Source organism: Hippoglossus hippoglossus, chromosome 8 (assembly GCF_009819705.1).
Source record: "Hippoglossus hippoglossus isolate fHipHip1 chromosome 8, fHipHip1.pri, whole genome shotgun sequence".
NCBI classification, from domain to species: Eukaryota; Metazoa; Chordata; class Actinopteri; order Pleuronectiformes; family Pleuronectidae; genus Hippoglossus; species Hippoglossus hippoglossus.
The window spans coordinates 22237840-22256664 of record NC_047158.1 but is presented as its reverse complement, the minus strand read 5'-3'; the positions used below and the strand labels follow the sequence as shown (position 1 = coordinate 22256664).

Sequence of the window (18825 nt, the reverse complement as noted above, 5' to 3'; positions counted from 1 at the left end):
ACTGCTGCGTCTCTACAGTTTATTTCACTGTAGTTTATAACGTACACTAAGTTCATAATGAATCTACCTCCAAGAGGCACGAGGAGCAGTTTGAAACAGGTTTTGTTTAACGGCAGGTTTTTCCCCTCGTTCTCGTTCGAACACGCACCGTCTCACTTTGTGTTAAAATACAGTAGGTCAGTGAGTGGAAGCTGTGTGCGTCTCTGAAAAATGAAAGCGTGGGCGGGTTGTGTTCACTTGACCGGTGGACCATCGCAAACAGGAGCTGGGTTTGTCAACATCTGTCGCTTCATTCTCGTGTATTTGTTCCATGCATAATGCAAAAATCAAGTATGTTCCTGAAGTATGTTCCTGAAGTATGTTCCTGAAGTATGTTCCTGAAGTATGTTCAGCGTTATGGCACCGACACGATAGCATTTAGAATAGTTTATATTTTATCGTGGAATTGGAATTATAGAATCTAACATTTCTTATTGTGATTAATTAATGAAACATTTTAATGTAAAGTGATGATGCCTTTAAAGATACAGCCATGAATAGTTTATTGCACCAATTCTCCAAAGTTCCCTGGTGCACTTTTTAAAGTTGCTTGAGAGGAAGGTTGTTCCAAACATCATGCGACAGGTTTTCTGTGGATTTAGCTGAATTCAGATGTTTCCGTCACTTCTCGTGATCCTTCACTTTTAGTTTGAGGTTTATTATTGTTGGTACCGAGCCTGTAAAAAGTACCTGCCTCTCTCTGGAGCTTTTCATGTTTTATCGTCTCACAGCTTTGAATCCAAGTAGATTTCCTGGGAGTGACACTGATCAGTGCTGAGTCTAAGTGGATCGGTCTGTGTCGGCTCCGCTTCCCCTCTCCTCCTGCTCAAGCTCCAGCAGGTTGCGTGGGGATAATGAATGAAAAGCCTTTTTCAAGTCCGTCCACAAAGTCTCAGTTGAACGTGTTCTTCTCAAAGGTCGGACCTGTCACGACTGATCGTTACTGGTCAAAGTCATATTTTAACTACAGTCAAACTCTCTGGAGCGCGGATTCAATTTCACCTCCTTCGTTTGAGACAATTCCACAAGAGCAAATAGATTCTGCCACTTTGAATAGAAGCTTTAAATCTTGATCTTGAACTTTCTGTCTTTCTTTATTTACATTTTTATATATTTCATCAGTAAATAACTCACAAAGTTGCAATTAATAGCTTTTTTATCAAATATTTGATTTCACACAGACAATATAACAATGTGTCTGAAACGGTTTAATAATCTAATGAACATCTTATACACGAGGGGAGGAAGTGACCTGCTCAGCTCGTGTCTCATATATCAGCACATAACATCCATTGTTTTGCACGTAAAGGAAGCTCATTATTAATTCATAGCTATGAGATTTAAAAGAACAACAGATAAAAATATCTCACTTCAAGGCAAAGGGAAAAACAACGGGGACAAAATGTTATGCAGAGACAAAACCGGGGTTGGATAATAAAATGTAAATGATGAGAGAAAACACTTTGAGATGGAACCTGGACAACGTGCTGCACGGGAACCACACAACACAAATACCTCTCCTGCTTTTATGGAAAATTGCTTTTCTCTCCGTTCGCTGGGAGAGTAACTGCATCGCTGTTTATGAAAACACTGACAGGAGCCAATCAATAGTGTTGATGCAGCTACACGCTATCGAACTGTGAATCCTTATCAGCTTTTCTTTTATCCCTGGATCGGATATCAGCAGCACAGACTGCAGGATAAATACACAGTTAGACGTTTTCAGACATGAACTCCAGAGAATCTGCACACAAATGGCTCCTCGATCGCCGTGGAATCGATTACAGCGAACAATGAAGTATTTCATCAGTCACACGACATCGTGGATGAGACGCGTTTTAATCCGGCTCCAAAGGGAGAAGCAGGCAGGCGTCGCACCTGGCCTCTAAGGTGTAAACACCCATGTTGGATAAGAATGTAGAACTTGAGGGAACTCTCGGCCATACGCTCCGAGTTATGTTCTGTGTAAACACATTCAGTTCATATAAGAAGACGCTTGAGGAGGTTGTTCCACACGTTAAAGGTCGTCTGAGTTCGAGGAATGTGCGGAGAGGTGTCGTGGTTCAAAGGATGAGCAGCACCTGTCACACATGTGACACGCAACCAGGCCAGATCACATTCTGTTCTTTTCTGTATTGCTGTTACCTGTGTTCGCTTCCTTCTCCCTCACCTGCCTCTCCTCCCTCTGTCCTCCCTCTCTCTGTCACTTTCTCGTTACGAGTCTGCTTCTCGTCCCTCGGTGTCTCTGACGTCCACGCTGTCCCTCTCGGGTTTCAAAACAAGCCTTTCTAACATGTCCTTTTTCCTATCGTCTGTCCCTTGGCTCGCCTGCAGGAGCATTGATTGAGACGTGGAGGGACATAAAGTCCTTGGCAGCCTTCGTTTCAGTATGTCAGCATGATCCGGGCCATGCCCTCAGCTGTCCTCATATAGAGGCTCCGCTATACAGTAAATACATCAGCTGCAGTCTGCAACCAGGGCACTTCTCCTGGCCCAGGCTGTGTGCCATATGCAGCCTGAGATCAACCTGCAGGTTTTGGGTTTTACTGCTCCGCTGCAGGTTGCAGTGTAGGAGTTACTCCTTTTTCATGGCAGTTAAACACGTATGCAGAGAAGTGTTAAATCTGTAGATGGGAGCTGGGGCTGCAGAGAAGCATTTAGAGAGCAATTCAAAGTTTGTGAGATCGTTTGAAAGCTTTACGTCAGGATCCTGCTGCCACGAGGCTGAAGGGTCTGATATCGTATTATCTCCTATTGTTAAATGAAAGAAGCAAAACTGATTGAAAGCTTTTTGTTCTCGAGCTCTCACTATAAGACGAGCAACTTCTTACATAACTTGTGGTTTTTGCTCCTTTTGTAAACGAGCAATATTAGTGTGGAAATCTGAAACTGTGCTCGGCAGAGTTGGCAACTCTGGGAAAACAAAATTTGTCTGCAAGGGGCTGTCGCTTAATCAGAAAATCAAGTTCCAACGACTTTAACATGACTCACAAAATGCTGCTAACTTTGAGCTGCTACAGTTTTTCAGATTTACGACTGGAAAGGCGATGTGGTGTTTTATCGTAGTTTCGACAAATCGGACGTGACAGTGAAGTGGCAGCTGCTCCTTTTGTTCTGGAGGACGTCTGTAGAAAGACGACCAGTTATCGTTGCTGGTCGATCCCCCCCCCCCCCCTCCCTCTCATTCCTCCCACATTTCACATTTTCTATGACATTTCACATTTTTCACACGTCCATGTTTTTGAGCTCGTCATCTGTGACAGACCTGATATAGTTTGACAGATTCTCTCCATTCGGCAGACAAGACGTCAGGAGAAGTCGTTTCTCGTGGATGTGATTTCCTCCGTGGGAGCAGGACGTGCTGCAGAGACTCAAACACTTTCCTGCTCCTCGCTGTTCGCTCTACAGGAGAAACTCGGTCGTTATCCCGAGAAGCAGATTTAGATCGATGGGTCTGCATGTGATATGGTTCACGTCTCTCTGCACCCGCCCTCGCCTGTTCCCGTGGAGACGCCCCCTTTATATGCAGCTGTTCAGGGTTGATTAGTAGTCAATCTTCTGGCTGCTGATTCCTGCAGTGTCACATGCAGTGATACATGCTGTGCTAAACACACACACACACACACACACACAAACATATAGAATGGACACATCTATTTCCATCTCCAGAAACCATATAGAGAGAGAGAGAAGTGCTGCAGTGCATGATGGGAGTTCCCTCAGCAGTCTAGGCTGGTAGCAGCACGACTCACTGGGATGTAACTCTGAGCTTTATTATTGTTTAAATGAACCATTAAGACGCTGAATACAAACGAGCCACCAAAACCTGAGAGTTTTCAGAATGACCAACGTTTACACAAAGTCATTTCTCAGCCTCTGAAGCCGATGGCGAGAAGAAGGTCGCTGCAGGAGAAGCTCCGGAGAACGTCCCAGTGAGTCCGATGTGTTCAGCCCCTCTCAGGATTATGAAGAGTTCGATGCCCGTCTGAAAGCAGCTCATGCTTCTAAGTTACTCGTAACTTCTAAATTATGACAAACAACCGCAAGAAACTTTAAATTTGACGAAGCTCAGTGATCTTTCACAATTAACTCGGTTTTATTGCCTTTTCTCTTTAGTCTTAGAACAAAGTCTTTTCATATCTCACATTTAAATCTCCTGGGAAATAATTCCTATACAGCATATTGCAGCTTGTTTGTCTTTATCAGCCTGAATGGCAGCTTATTTCCAATTATGCTGAGTTTTAATCCACAATAACAATTCAGAAAGAAAAACGAATCTCATTTACAGCCCAGTCGGAGACGAGAGATTCAGCGTCACTCACAAACCCGAGTGGCTCCAGGTGCTGTAGTATTTATCAATCATAATTTACTGGCTCCCGTCTCAAGTGCTCCTCAGAATTGATTTCATTTAATTGATTTGTTTTTTTAATATACTGTGGGAGGTGCACATTGACTGGGAGTCAGGTCCCCACATTAAAAATGAGCTTGAAAGATAAATTGGGAAACTGAAGCTCACAGATCAGCAGCGACAGAAACACACTGATAAAGAGGAATATTGACATTTGTTAAAACAATTAATTTATGATGAAGAACAGGGAAAACATCTGGTTGTGTTGACAGCTGGATGTGCAAATGAGATATGAACACGAGTGGGAAGGATCCATAACATCTGGAGACTATGAATCAGAGCTGCTCTCTCACTTCTATCTGTGCTTCGGTAACTTTGTCGTGTTTCTCTCTTTGTGATTGAATCCTTTTCAAACTTTTGCTGAACATTCCGGTGTCGGCAATTAAATTCACGTAAACATTCTCTGAAACGATCACGTGGCAACTCGCAGCGACGCTTCACCTTTGTTTAACTTCGACCTGTGATATTTGCTCTGCGCCCACACACGTGCGACGGCCTCAGGTGTGAAGTTATGGTTTAGTAAAGCGCTGAGTCATTGAAGTGCACGTTCTGATTCAGTCCAGTAGGAACCAGAGCCTGATTCAGATTGTGGTTCCCAACCTTAGGTCAAAGCAGCTTGTCCATGTCAGGTAAATGAAGTATAAAGTACTTATCATGTACTTATAGTGGAGTAGAGGTTTAAAGTGGCACACAACAGAAAATATCACGTAATAAGTAAGTTCCAATACCTTCAAATTCATCATTACTTCATTACATCTTTCTCCTTTATATCTATTTCCTGTTGGTAGTTTTGTCCCTTCACAGAGAAGCAGGACATATTCTAATTCTGAAGCATCTTGGTGTCCACGGTGATTAATGTTTCCGTCATAACAGTGGAAATGACGACGTCCTGCAGTTTAGCTGTTTATTTACACCCCCCCGCTCACAGAGAGAGAGACCTTCACAGCCGTTCTCCTGACTTCACGCTGGGCCGCCCTCCGTAGTCAAGTGCTGCTGGACGTTGAGCTCGGTGGGAAACACCAGCTCACGCTTTTCTGTCTCTGCAGATTTGAATCGTTCAGCAGATTGAAGGTTAATGTCGTCAAAGCTGAAGCTGAGCTCAGACTCGAGCACTGACTCAGACTCTGAAGCTGGAGGAAAAGACTCGGGCGTCTTTGTGAGTTTTATTGTGAGAGGCCAGTATAATCGGTTTGAGATACTGATGGCTGTATAAACATATTTTACAATCATGTGCAACAGCAGTACACAAGTGTGTGTCGCAGAGTCGTGTGTCCCGGAACGTCGTGCTTCTCATGCCCATGTTCTCAGATTAGAGCGTCAGCGCTGTCTGTGAGAGGCGAGCGCGAGCGGCGCTGCTCTTTTAGAGTCGGGATCTTGAAGTGACAGTGAAAATGATCTTTCACGTCTATCTGTCACAAACATAGACACTTGCAGGAAAGCTCTCCATCTTCTCTGGTGACAGAATCCATTCCTTTGCTTTTATTGTGAATTATTAGCAGGAGCAGAAGATGCACGTCTTCATACTGTAGAGTCCTGGTGTTGAGTCAAAGCTTTAATTTGAGGAACCAGAATCCTCACGTAGCCGCGCTGCAGCGCTCGGATTCCTGAAGAGACGTCCTGAATCTTTGCTCTCAGATTTAACAACCTGATATTAATCTTTATTTATTTTAAAGGGACAATGCCACACTAGTTAACATGCAAATATAAATCACGTAAATGTAAATGTCAGGTTAGTCCCTGACAGATTGATGGTAAAGAAAACCATTATTCAGTTTTAGTCTCACATGTTGTGGAAGGATTCACCTGTAGCTGCAGCTGAAGTAAGATGTTCTCTCTGAATGGTTTTCTACCTATAGACGGGGGGGGGGAGATTAAGACGCCGACAGCGGGAAGGAGAAATAAAATGAGGGAGAGAAGGACGGTGTCAGGCGGCAGGATTCAGTGCATTTCCAGAATGACTTAAAGTGATAACATCAGATATATATGAGATTGGATTGGCGAGGAGCTGAGCGAGGAATTACAGGTCATATATATAAGGAAAGGATTAGAAGAGGAAGAGGAGGTCAGGGGGAGGAAGGCCGGGCGGGAGGTTATTAAGTCCGTCCAATAACAGAGCAGTCGCAGCTTCTATCCAGCACCTCCACCGGCGCCGTGTCCTCAGGGTCACGCAGCAGTTTATCCTCAGCAGGAAGACGGTTCTGCCTGAGATGCTTCACAGAAGATGTGAGGAGGCAGGAGCACGACGGCATGAAGAATCATTTGATAGCAGCAGCAGCAGCAGGTGTTGTGGAAGTTGTGACAGGATCTCAGCTCCAGTAGCTGCTCCACTTCGTCTCTGGTTTATTATCAGATTAAAGACAGCCCACATTTTGACTGTGCATGAAATCAAAACATCAAACAAATTTGTCTTGGATTTTTAACACGTTTTTGATTTGATATTTCAGATTTTGTGTTTAGATAAAACATTTCACACACTGCGACATCCTTAGGAAACAAAGCCTTTGTAAACACATTTCACAAAACACAAGATTTTTAAGAAAACACATTTTAGAAAAACAACTTGTAATGAAACATAAAATACTAGAAAACATAAATAGATTTCACAAAACACAACAACTTGAACACAACAACATTTCATCGATGTTGGAGAAAGGAACAGAAACAGGAAGTGACATTGAACTGTTCCCAGCGACTCAGGTTCTTTCTTCACGAGTGAAGTGTTTTCTCTCATCAGGGCCACGACATAAAAACATGTTTACATCTCTCAACTCGTACAAATCACAAAGTACAACCATCATTTCATCTTAACACAGTTACACAGTGTCACCGGCCTGATGCTGAAGAAGCTCAACATGGAGCAGAAGAGAAAACCAGGTTAAAATGAAGAAATTACATTAAAGCGATGCGGTTGAATTAATTAGAATCATAACTCGTTATCAACCCTCCTCAGTTCCTGCATGTTTCCAGCAGACGGGTCAATCGTGCAGCTGCAGCAGCTTCTGCTGGAGGAGTAACATCAACAGTGGACGCAGGGATGAGGGGGGGGGGTGCAGTCGCTCTGCATATAAACAGGGAGGAGAGGCGGAGGGAAGGTCAGCCATGGCCCACATTCTTGGCTGCCCTCACCCTGACTGAGGGGGGGGGGGGGGTGAGACAGGGGGGGGGGGGGGGGGGAGACTGTGGAGCTCTGATCTCACAAGGTCACTCTTTGCTTTTATGTTTGTCTCAGTGTGAACGTGAGCTCGTTAACATCGTTAAACAAAATGGAAATGAACCATTTTAATTTTCCAATTTGAACTTGAAAGAAAATGGTTTGTTTTCGTCTTTATATGATCGTTGACACAAGATGCCGAATAAAATCTGCCTCTTAATTTGAAGTGTTTGAAAACCGTCACTCGTGATCTGAGGGTTTTCTGAAGAGCTGAGGACTTTCATTTCTCAGCCTCTGAAGCAGAAGGAGACATGAAATACAAACATTCGATCGTTTAAACCTTTTGCTTTGATTGTAAATCATTTGCTTTGTGAACAATTAAAATCCAAAATGTCTTGGTCAGCAAGAACAACGTCAAATGCAGAATCCACCACTTTCTCTCCCGGTGTAAATGAAGCTTTGATTCATGGAGCGTTGGTCGGACACAAAACATTTTATAGACCAAATGATAAAAGATGTGTGTTGAACCTAACGTCTGCAGCTCTAGAAAGTCACACTTCAGTGAATCGAGGATGTAAATCGTCTGAAGTTTCTCTGTAAAGCTGCAGCTTCAATCTGAGATATTCTTATATTCTTTTAATCTGTGGACGAGCTGATGGGCGGAGTAGACTGCGTCCGGACGTCTCAGATCAGGATCAGGGTCCAGGCCCGGGAACAGCCTGCGTGTGTTTCCTCACACTGATAAGTGTCGGCTTAAAAGGCAACTTAACACCTACTCTCACATGTGAAGTCACTTGATGGCGTCTTCTGCTGATCCTGGTTCTGCTTCAGAGCATCACAGGGAAACTCTTTCTCCCTCTTTGTCAGATAAAATCCAGTAATTCAATAAACTGTGTTCACTTCAGTTCAGCTGGTGCAGCAATCAACCGTCTGTAGTGGAGTCACTGGTTCTGCTTTGAGACGCTTCAGGAGTGAAATGTCCAGTCACCAGCTGACGTAACGTTTCCCTCCACATGCAGATGATACTGTCACGTGACTCCGGTGCATTAGAACAGCTGGTGTCTAGTTGGACGTCATGAAACTGACCTGGATCCTCTGTTAATGTTGGGTTCTCTTGGAGCGTTACCATCCGCCCATGCAGCGCCGTGATGTCCATCGCACATTTTGTTTTTTATTAATACACAAACTTTTGTACCTCAGTCAAACCTAAAATACTTTCAAAATGATGTACATAGAGATATTTGAATTGATGCAATCACACACACAGTTGGACGCTGAGATGCCCTGTAACGTGTACACACACACACACACACACACACACACACACACAGTTGGACGCTGAGATGCCCTGTAACGTGCACACACACAAACATGCAAACCAGAGGGATTTGTGTGCGTGTGCGTGCAAACTCATTAGTGAAAACACACTTGTGTGCAGACACAATGCCACAAAACTGCACTCGTATATGATAAATGTGTGCACCCACACATTTACACACACACACACTCTCTGTCCCGTCGGTCGGTAATTAAAGTCTGGCAGAAAAACAGCAGCCATACATAGTCAATGAGAGCGGGGAACACAATGAGCACACAGAGCAGATGATTACTGTAAATAAAAGACTGAAACGTGAAGCGAGGGAAGAGGGAAGAGGGAGCGCAGGACGACAGGACGCCTCCGGCTCAGAGAGAAATGGAGGCTGGAGAGAACGAGGGCAGAAAGAAAGAGGAGAGAGAGACGGAGGAAGAGAGGAACCGAGGAACCGAGGCTGAAATGAGGAGGGAGGACGTGGATTTGGAACTTTCCACTTCTGTGTCAGTTTGAAATATGAATGTGAAGTAAACCGTTTCAACACATGTAGGGTTTGGCAGAAGGAGGAACTCTTAATTTGTGGTAATTCCGTCAGGTGAGGACGGAGCAGGGGGAGATGACGGCTCCAGTATAAAGAGTTGGCAGCTGGAATATTTCCACGATGACCTTGAAACACTTTACTGTGACCTTCTCTGTCTGGACCGTCTGGGCTTTACACTGCGTTCCCTTCGCTTGTCTCTTAATGCTCAGAAGCTGACGTCATGCAGATACTGTAAGTCTGGAATCCTCTTCCTCCTCCTGGATATCTAACTTCAACTGGTAAACATCCATAAATCATCAGCCAGCATGATTCACTGAAACGTTAAACTGTGTCAGGTGCTGGATTGTTGTGGTTTCCAGGATTAAGTCTGAACTCTGATGCTCACACCCGACAGGTTCCTGGCCCCCGTGGAGCGTGGGGGGGGGGAGCTGTACACACTCTTGTTAGCAAACACTCACCGATTTACACATTCAGCAAATTCACCTGAGAGACGTTGTGTCCTGATAAATGTGAGTTCTCCACCGACTCCCGAGACAAACACAGGCAGGAGAATAAAACATGACAAATGACTCAGTTTCTATTTCTCATTCGATCAAATATAAGTACATGAATGTTTTATCATTACTTTGAAAGCAGAGTGTAATGTGAGCAGCAGATACCAAACTACTGTGACTCTGGTGAAAGGTCCAGAAGTGGCTCTCGTGGAACGTTGACTTAGGAGTGATTGTGTCAACATTGATCCTGAGGACATTTTTAGATTTGGAATGGTTCCCAACTCGGAATGTCTCTAAACCAGGTTGTAAAAGGAAGTGAAGTCAAACTCAAATGCTTATTGATGATCTGATCTGAAAACAGACGTTTGAGTGAGGATCAGTCCTGCTTAGTGTTCTCCCTCAGATCCATCTCTTCTCAGAACATCTCACACGTGCACGGTATATTTACCTGCTGATTTACATGCACTGTGTGACCCAGGTCCGGTGAGACAGTCTCACTGGAACTTCTCCCCGGTCGTTAACTTCTTGCACTGATACAATCATCTAAGCCCAGAACATCCTAATTGTTTTCCTTGACTCACTAAGTCCTGCCCCCCCCCCCCCCGCCCGGCGCCGCCCGCTGATCTGTCAGATCCACAGATCTCCTGCAGTGATGGATGTGCGGCTACGTTACTTAGCTCAGCTGGATTCACATCAGCTAATATGGGCTGTGTACAGTGCTCCAGTCCTATCACAGGTCCTATCTCCCATAGTTGACATGCACTCCCTGAACTGTGAGGTTTCCAAATGTCAGCTGCTGCTCTGCTAACCACCTTGTGTTGTCCGGAGGAGACGCAGCTGCAGCAGCAGACTTCAACTTCATTATTTGAAATGTGTGTCAGGTTCAAGTAGGAAGTCTTAAGTTCACTGTGCATGTACGAGAATCTTTTTTATGGAAAATGGAAGTTTGAATCTCGGACATTCAGACATCATGTGATATGAATTAAAGCTGGAGAAAGAGCGTGAGGTGTAAAATACTTTGATGTAGATCTGTGTGAAATGTGCAGATTCATGATTTGGGGCTTTTTGTGCCTTCGAGTGTTGGTTGTTGGAGAAGCAGCGACCGTCCTTGTGTTGTGAACGAGAACATGTTCACGCTGTGTTACAGATCCAATTCTGTCTCCTACTCGTCCTTTTGTGTGTCCTCCTGGTTTCTCTCTGCACTAATGGTGCTTATGGGGAAATTGTGAGAGTGAGAGAAAGTAGAGAGAGAGTAGAGAGAGGGGGGGGGGGGGGGGGGGAGAGAGAGAAAAAGGCAATTTGGAGGAAAACCGAGCTGTAGGAGCAGGGTTGAAACTAACGGTCATCTTTGATCACGCTGTGTTTTCTCTCCATCTAATCAGCTTGGACGTCGTCCAAACCTCCGACTCAGAGACAGACAACAGCGTGTGTGTGCGTGTTCGTTTGTGTGTGTGCGTGCGGGTGTGTGTGTGCGGGTGTGCGTGTGTGCGGTGGTTAAATAGACAGCGAGTAAGTAAGTAGGCTTTTGTGTGTGTTGTAATACTTTTATATAATCTCTTGAATGTCCTGTTTCCACACAGACTGGTACAGTATGTCCGAGTGTATGTACTGATCTGTCTGTAGTTAACAGACAGCACACTGGCCCATATGATGTTTACACCAACTGTGCGTGTGTGTTTCTCAGCTCCTCCTATACCTCACCTAAAGTATTTTTATATTCTATTTCATGGCCTCATGAAGGATTTGTAGTTTTCCTATTTCAGCAAATTCAATTTGTATTTTTTTGTTAATTTCAGTTTGCAAAAATTGAAGTTACAAATTGAAAAAGGTAGAAACTGAATCGAGTTAACACAACACACTTCATAACACAAACTGAAGTATTGGTATTTAAACACTGAACTCCACAGAGGAGTTTGTGTACTCTGTGTAGTTCAGTGTTAAACTTTGTTGACTACACGTTACCTCCACATTAACGCTGGAAGGTGTGTTATTATTTTAAATGCAAATATCTAAAAAAAATACATCATATAGTCAAATAAACATGCAGCAAACTATGCTGAATTTATAGATATTATATAGTTTGCTGTAAAGAACATTGCAGAGGAAACAAAACGTCTGTTTTTAACAATTTAAACATTTTAAGAAAACATATACGTATTTTCTTTGTTCCAAAACTTCATCAATAATCCCCGAACAGAAGTTGAACAGAGAATAATAAAACACTGGCTTCAGAAAGTAGTCGCACCTCTTCACCTGTCGCTCTCATCACACTCGTTATCTTTACCTCTGCACCTTTTCTAACGTTTTAGTTTCTATATCTTGAGTTTAATCTGTTTGTCTAAGGAAAGGTGAATCCTCCCTTATACAATTATCAGCTATAACTAATAGAATATTTAGCAGAATGCAGTTGTTCTTATTATATTATTATTATTATATCGAGACAGAAAAACCTCCTAAGTCCAGATGTGGTCCTGGGATATAACTGAAAACTTCAATATAAATGTTTCCCTGTTTTATTCTCATTGTTCTATTTGAGGTTAAATCTTCTTATATTCTTTCCTTGTTTCTTCTGAATGTCGATAACGAGCACGACAGAAACAATAACCTGATACATTTCAAACACATATTTACCATTAGAAAAATCCGCATTGTCTTATTTATCTGTCATATTTATTGTGTTTGGTCACAAGTAGAAATCCCCCCCCCCCCTGTTGTCGTTTTCCTTGTGTACATGTGCGGCTCCGGTGTAAACGAGCTGTTATTGGTTGAGAAGTGTGTCACAAGGGTTCGAGTCTGATCTCCCACACTCTGGTGCCATCTACTGTCTCGACTGGAGAAGTGCAGCCGGGCTCGGTTCCATCCGGGTCCGACTCCGGCTGCAGCAGCGTCACTAACACAAACAGGAAATGGAAACACGTTTTAAAACTGATCAGTCAATATAAACCATTTAAGTTATTTATCAAGAAAAATGTGGGCTCTCGCTTTCTCTGTTTAAAATCACTAAGCAGGACTTGAAATTAAACATATTCATATTCATATTAGTCTCTCAGTCACAAAACAATTAAATTGTCGTCACTATTAATTAATCAACAGATTATTTGTCAAATCTTCTCTGATTAATAATTTAAAATTCATGAAATGTCAAAATATTGTAAAATTCCCCAAAGGATGAAACTCACATTATTGTTTTCACTTCATCGACATTAAAAAGCAACAAATCCTCTAATTTGAGAAGATGCTTTTATGGGTTTATGGGTTTTTTAAAACCATTTTTGCTTTAAAGTTGAATGAGACGACTAATAACTAAATTATCACTGTAATTTATACCATCACTCTTCTACTGATTTACAGTTAATCCACTAATCAGCCTTAAACAAAGGAATGTTTTATAGACTAAACAATTAAATGTATATATGTAAAATAATCTGCAGATTCAATGTTAATGAAGATAATTATTAGAAGCTGCTCTGAAATGAATGTGTTTTTTTTTTAGAGCTGAAGTAAATCATGTGTTCAAACTCTGACTGTTGACATGGTTCCTGTCAATCTGCATGATTGACAGGACAAATGCATGTGTTTAAAATGTAATGTAATGTTTTTATGGATAACTGTTAATGACACTGTGTGTGTGTGTGTGTGTGTGTGTGTGTGTGTGTGTGTGTGTCTTCTCTCTCCCCCCCAGCTTTTTATTGCTTCCTCCGACGTCCCGCCCACCATGCTCCTCCTAGATTCTCACGTGTCCATTGAAGGCGCCGGCGGCGAATGCTGAGCAGGCTGGCGAGGCTGGGGTCCGCCTCATTGTCCTGTGATTGGCCGCTGGACGGTACTGAGGCAGAATGGAGCCAATGTCCAACAAGCAGGATAGCAACTCGTCAGAGGGGGACGAGAAAGGGTGAGACGGGGGGTTTGTTTGTGGGCTGAATGGAATGTGATGGATTGTTCTGCCTCCCTCTCTTTGTGTGTTTGTGTGTGTGTGTGTTCATGTGTGTGTGTGTGTTCATCAAAGCGCAGGCGAGCGCTGCTTTGACAGAAGTGACAGATGAGAAAGCAGCCGCGGGCCTTGACGGACAGATTGATGGATGGATGAAAGATGCAGAGCAGCACCAGCACCTTTTTGTTTTCAAAGCACAGGACTGAACACATTCCTGAGACGAGCTCAATTCACAAGCCGAGAGGAAGATGCTTTAATGAGGAGGAAGAGCAGGGAATGAACAGACGAGTGGTTCTGCTGGATAAGCTTTATATAAATAAATCAATGGATGGAGGGATGGTAGATGATGGAGGGATGGGGCGGGGGCGGGGGGTAGAAAGAGGGGGAGGAAGCAGAGTATTTTTTGGGAGAGGTAAAAGGGAGTTAGGACATTCTGTCACGCTGCCATCTGTGCTGCTCTGTCTCCGTGGCACGTGGAGTCGCACAGACACACACAGACACACACACACAGACACACACACACACACACACGGTGTGAGACGATGAAGTTTAATCCCCATAGTGGTGAATATTAAACAAATAAATACACAGTAATCACTTCAGTACATTTTGTAAAACATGTAACGACACAATCATTTTCAGAAACAAGAATAAAAATAAATCAAACTCAACTGGTTCATCCTGACGTTCATCTGTTTTCATAAAAAACCAGAGACTGAAAACAAAGATGGACGATGCGATGACATTACAGAAGTTAAATATTAATGAGGTGTAGATGAGAAGTTGTGTAATATTATAAACCTCATGTTAAACCACCTTGTTGTTGTTGTTGTTGTTAGAATTGACGTTGCAGTAAACGCTGACTTCCAGGAGAGGGTGTTCAAGAACCCAGAGAGCGATTGTTGCTGTTGTTGCTTTTTACCAGTCAACACATTTCAGGTTGTTCAGACAGTTGTTGTGAGTGCAGCTGCACAGGCCACAATTCAGTTGTGTTGAAAAAAAAAAGCTACAACTCTTCAGATAGAAAGAACAAATATCAATTATTTTGAGCTTAAAACTTTTGCTATCATCATGAAACAGTCATGCTCCGTCATGCTCCATCATGCTCCGTCATGCTCCGTCATGCTCACAGCAGAAAGAGCTGTATTGATTTCGATGACCTTCAGATTCACCATCGTGCTGCTGTCGTGTGCGATGTTACACAATACAACACAAGCAGCATCTACCTGGGGAGATAATTGATCTTTGGCAGAAGCCTCTTTACTCTGAGGTTGTGCGTTGTGTGTGAGAGGATGGGTGTGTATTTTATTTAGGATGTACATAAGTGTGTGTGTGTGTGTGTGTGTGTGTGTGTGTGTGTGTGTGTGTGTGTGTGTGTGTGTGTGTGTGTGTGTGTGTGTGTGGATTAGTGCAGTGGACAGAGCTGGATTAGGAGCAGCGAGGGCAGATGGAGCCACAGAAAGCAGAGGACAGCTCAGGACGCCGCAATATGTGACATCAACAGGGGATTGTCGCTTTGTGTTTGTGCGCATGTGCGTGTGTGTTTCTCACAAAGTGTGTCATTGACCATGCACGTGTTCTTGTGAGCGCTGCCTCATGCCCTGACCCCTCCCCTTTGTGATTTCTGAGTCACAGAGCATTCTGGGTAAACACACACACACACGCGCGTGCACGCACTCACAGAGATGTTGCAAAGCTTTGTGTAGCCTGGAGAAGGTGACGAAAATAGAATCTGCCGTGTGTGTCTGTTGTGTTTCTGTCTGTCTGTGTGTGTCTGTCTGTGTTTGTGTTCAGCCTTAATTTCTTATTCTAAAAACATAAATCTTAAATAAAGCTTTCGTGCTTCACAAAAACAAAACAAACACAGAGATTTGTGTCGGTATATTTATCTGTTTGTCGTAAAACTAACCACGATGGAAAAACTGTGATAACCCGACACAGGAAGTTGCAGCTTCATCAGTCCGACCTCTGCCAGCTGAAGTCTTTGGAGTTTTCATTAAGTTACGAAACAAAAGCCATTTCTATTGTTTTCCAAAAGTTCCGTTAAGTTTAATGAACTAAAACAAGACAGATAACAACCATAACGTTGGACTGCAGCAGTGCATTGTGGGTGTTGTAGTATTTAGATCTAGTGACACACTAAAGTCGTAGCTAATTGGACTAATAGGTTTTTCCCTCCTCCTGGTTTGTGAAGTTCTGCCTCTCGTTGAATCCTCGTCCTCAGACGACCTCTCTCTACTCGTACATTGACTTTATTAGCTGCAGCAGCAGAAGCAAACACAGCATCGGCTGCTTGTCCATTCACAAGCCGTCTCTCAGCCGTGTGTCTGAGAGACGGAGACGTCAGCAGCGAACTGAGCGTGAGAATCAAACAGTGTTAAAGGTTTTAAATGTTTATTAGAGAACAGGTCAACACGGAGTCGTGAACGTCTCAGAGTCGTCGATTTCAAAGCAGAATCTTTTTAATAAAATTGGACTTATGTGATTCTAGGTGAGGATTCTAACGTGTGTGTTGATTTATGCAACTGGTGCCGATTCAGTTTCAATCATCTTAAGGAAAATAAGTTTTAGTCACTTGACATTTCTCAAGTTTTCATCCAGTTTTTCCTCCGTGACATTTTAGAGTTTTACGTCCTCGAGGATTCTGGTGGTACAGCTTCCTCTGTGTGTGTACAGTAACCACGGTAACAGCAGGTGTTTGTGTCACATTGTTCTGCAGACGCACAAAACTGACTCAGTTAATCCAGTTAACGTTTCCAAACCCGTCTGAACAGAACCAGGCTCTCTAATCGGATCCCTGTCTATCTTTACCACAGCTACCTGTGCTGTTCGCTGCAGAGAACTGAGTCACACAGAAGCTGGACTCACATTCTAGACATAGAGCTGTCGACTGGCGTCATGTCACCTGACATAACGTTTCTCCTCATTATTTAAAACAATATTTAATCCAGTGTTGTGCATTTAGCAAACTATATGAATCAGGTTTTTTTAGAGCCCGACTGAAATTGATTGTTGGCGGAGTTGTGACGTCCCAAAAATAAAATCCACAGGACGACAGGGAAGTGACGAAATAACGACGGGATGTTTTAATGATGAAGGTTTTATCGTTGTTTATTTACAAAACTAAATATTAAAAAATCTATTATAATAATTCAAATCCCTTGAAAAAATGTGATTGAGGCTTTTTATACAGGACGTCACAGGAGGTCTCACCTGACAGTTTATTATCAGTCACTATAATTTAAATGAAAACACAAATACAACCAAATAGAACTTGTTTCATGTGCACATCTTTACTGAGCTGTTTATTCTGTAAAATCTAAGTTGTCATATCGGCACATACAGGTGATAAGTCTGTGAGACATCAGCTGATATGATCTTGTTCTGTTCTGCTCGTCCATGTCCAGACCAGATAACCTCTCCGCTCACGCCGGTCAGACCAAGCCGGTGTGTGTTGGGTTACAGACAAACATTCCTTCATTATGGTAAAGACAGCGTCGGCTGGTTCCAGTCGCTCGGTGCAAAGCGGAGGTGAAGAGAACCTGATCCACGCTGAAGAGCTGAGGTCACAGCTGTGGATCTGGGATCTGAGGCAGGAAGTCACGCTCCGGCCAACAGAAAACCAGGATTTGTTACAGCTGCACCATGGAGAACGTCCGGCTGCTCCCGTTTGCAGAGCCGACTTTCTGCTGATGTCACGAGCTGCGGTTTTTATTGTCAAACTTTGAAAAGCTCTGTCAGTCCAGATGTTGCTTCATACAGCTGTTAGTCCCCGTGACGAGAAGAGATTCACACACGTTACATCACTGGTGTGAATGTAAACCGAAGAAAGGTCTGAGACCATTCTCCCATTGTGTGAATCTAAAATATCCTTCGTGATACTTTGCAAAAATATATTATACTACTACAAATAAAAAGACAAACGTAAAAGTAAATATACCACAGTAGAAAGTACACATCACACTAGTACTTTGTATCCACAGACTCTGGATGTTTCATATTTTACCTTCAGGAAATAACAGTCTGGACCCCGGCACTGACAGTGACATAACACTGTGTGTGTACTTATATCTGTGAGGACGGTTTTGAGCTTAGACCCTAAAGAGCTAGAGAATGAATTATTCCAATGAGTGTCCTCAATAAGATTCAAGTACAAACATATGTGCCTCTTAAATAGTCCCAGAGGTCAGGGCCCTGATATCTGACCGCTTCCTGACGACGCTGACACTCGGACTCGTCACTGGGGAGTTTTACACATGAGCACATATGACTGCTGAGTCACCGGGAGGATCAGAACATCTACAAGCTAAAGCTGCACGTCGACTTCCTCTTCCCTCGTCAGTCAGCGAGGCGTCCGACACACGGCTGACGTGGTGGCGTTTACCTCGAGGTGTTTCTAAAACTGTCGGCGCTTGGTTGAGCTCTGACAAAAGGGCGACGCCGTCAGTAAAGTGGAGGAGACGTGAGCAGGAGTGACGGGAGGAGAAGAGTGGCAACGGAACAAAGAGTGGAGTCGAGATGAAGACAAAGTTTAACGTCAGCCGGTTGAATGAAAGTGACATTCTCTGACAGTTGAAATATTTCCTGAGAAAATCCTCAGGAAATATTATTTATTCAGAAGGATTTAGGATTATTTTCCTTATATGATATTTGTTAAAATTGCCTCAGAGACGAGGGACGAGCGGATGAGAGGATGGAAATCGAACAGAAACAGGATTAGAAATTACTCAAGTCCGTTAACGACCTGATTTCCTGAACTGTTGCTGCTCTTTTATCTCGCGTGTAGAGAAAAGATGGAGTTTCTGCTTTGTTTCCATCAGGTTCAGTGACTGTGTGTCTGCACTGATGCTAATAGATTCATATTTTACATCGTGTTAAAGCACATTTTTGTGAGGTTTGCATTTCATTTCCGTCCCAGCTGCTTGTGTGGCCTCCATCTTCTGGTCTCT

The 18825-nt window shown here is 43.3% G+C and overlaps 1 protein-coding gene across 1 annotated transcript in view; it reads left to right on the top strand.

Annotated features, from left to right (window-relative positions):
* LOC117766170 (thyroid hormone receptor alpha) overlaps positions 1 to 18825 on the top strand; it is a 63728-nt gene that overhangs the window by 29443 nt on the left and 15460 nt on the right. Inside the window, exon 4 of the mRNA XM_034592947.1 lies at positions 13628 to 13837. Coding sequence (XP_034448838.1) covers positions 13782 to 13837 — 56 coding nt within the window. The 5' untranslated portion in view covers positions 13628 to 13781. The remainder of the gene's footprint in view (positions 1 to 13627; positions 13838 to 18825) is intronic.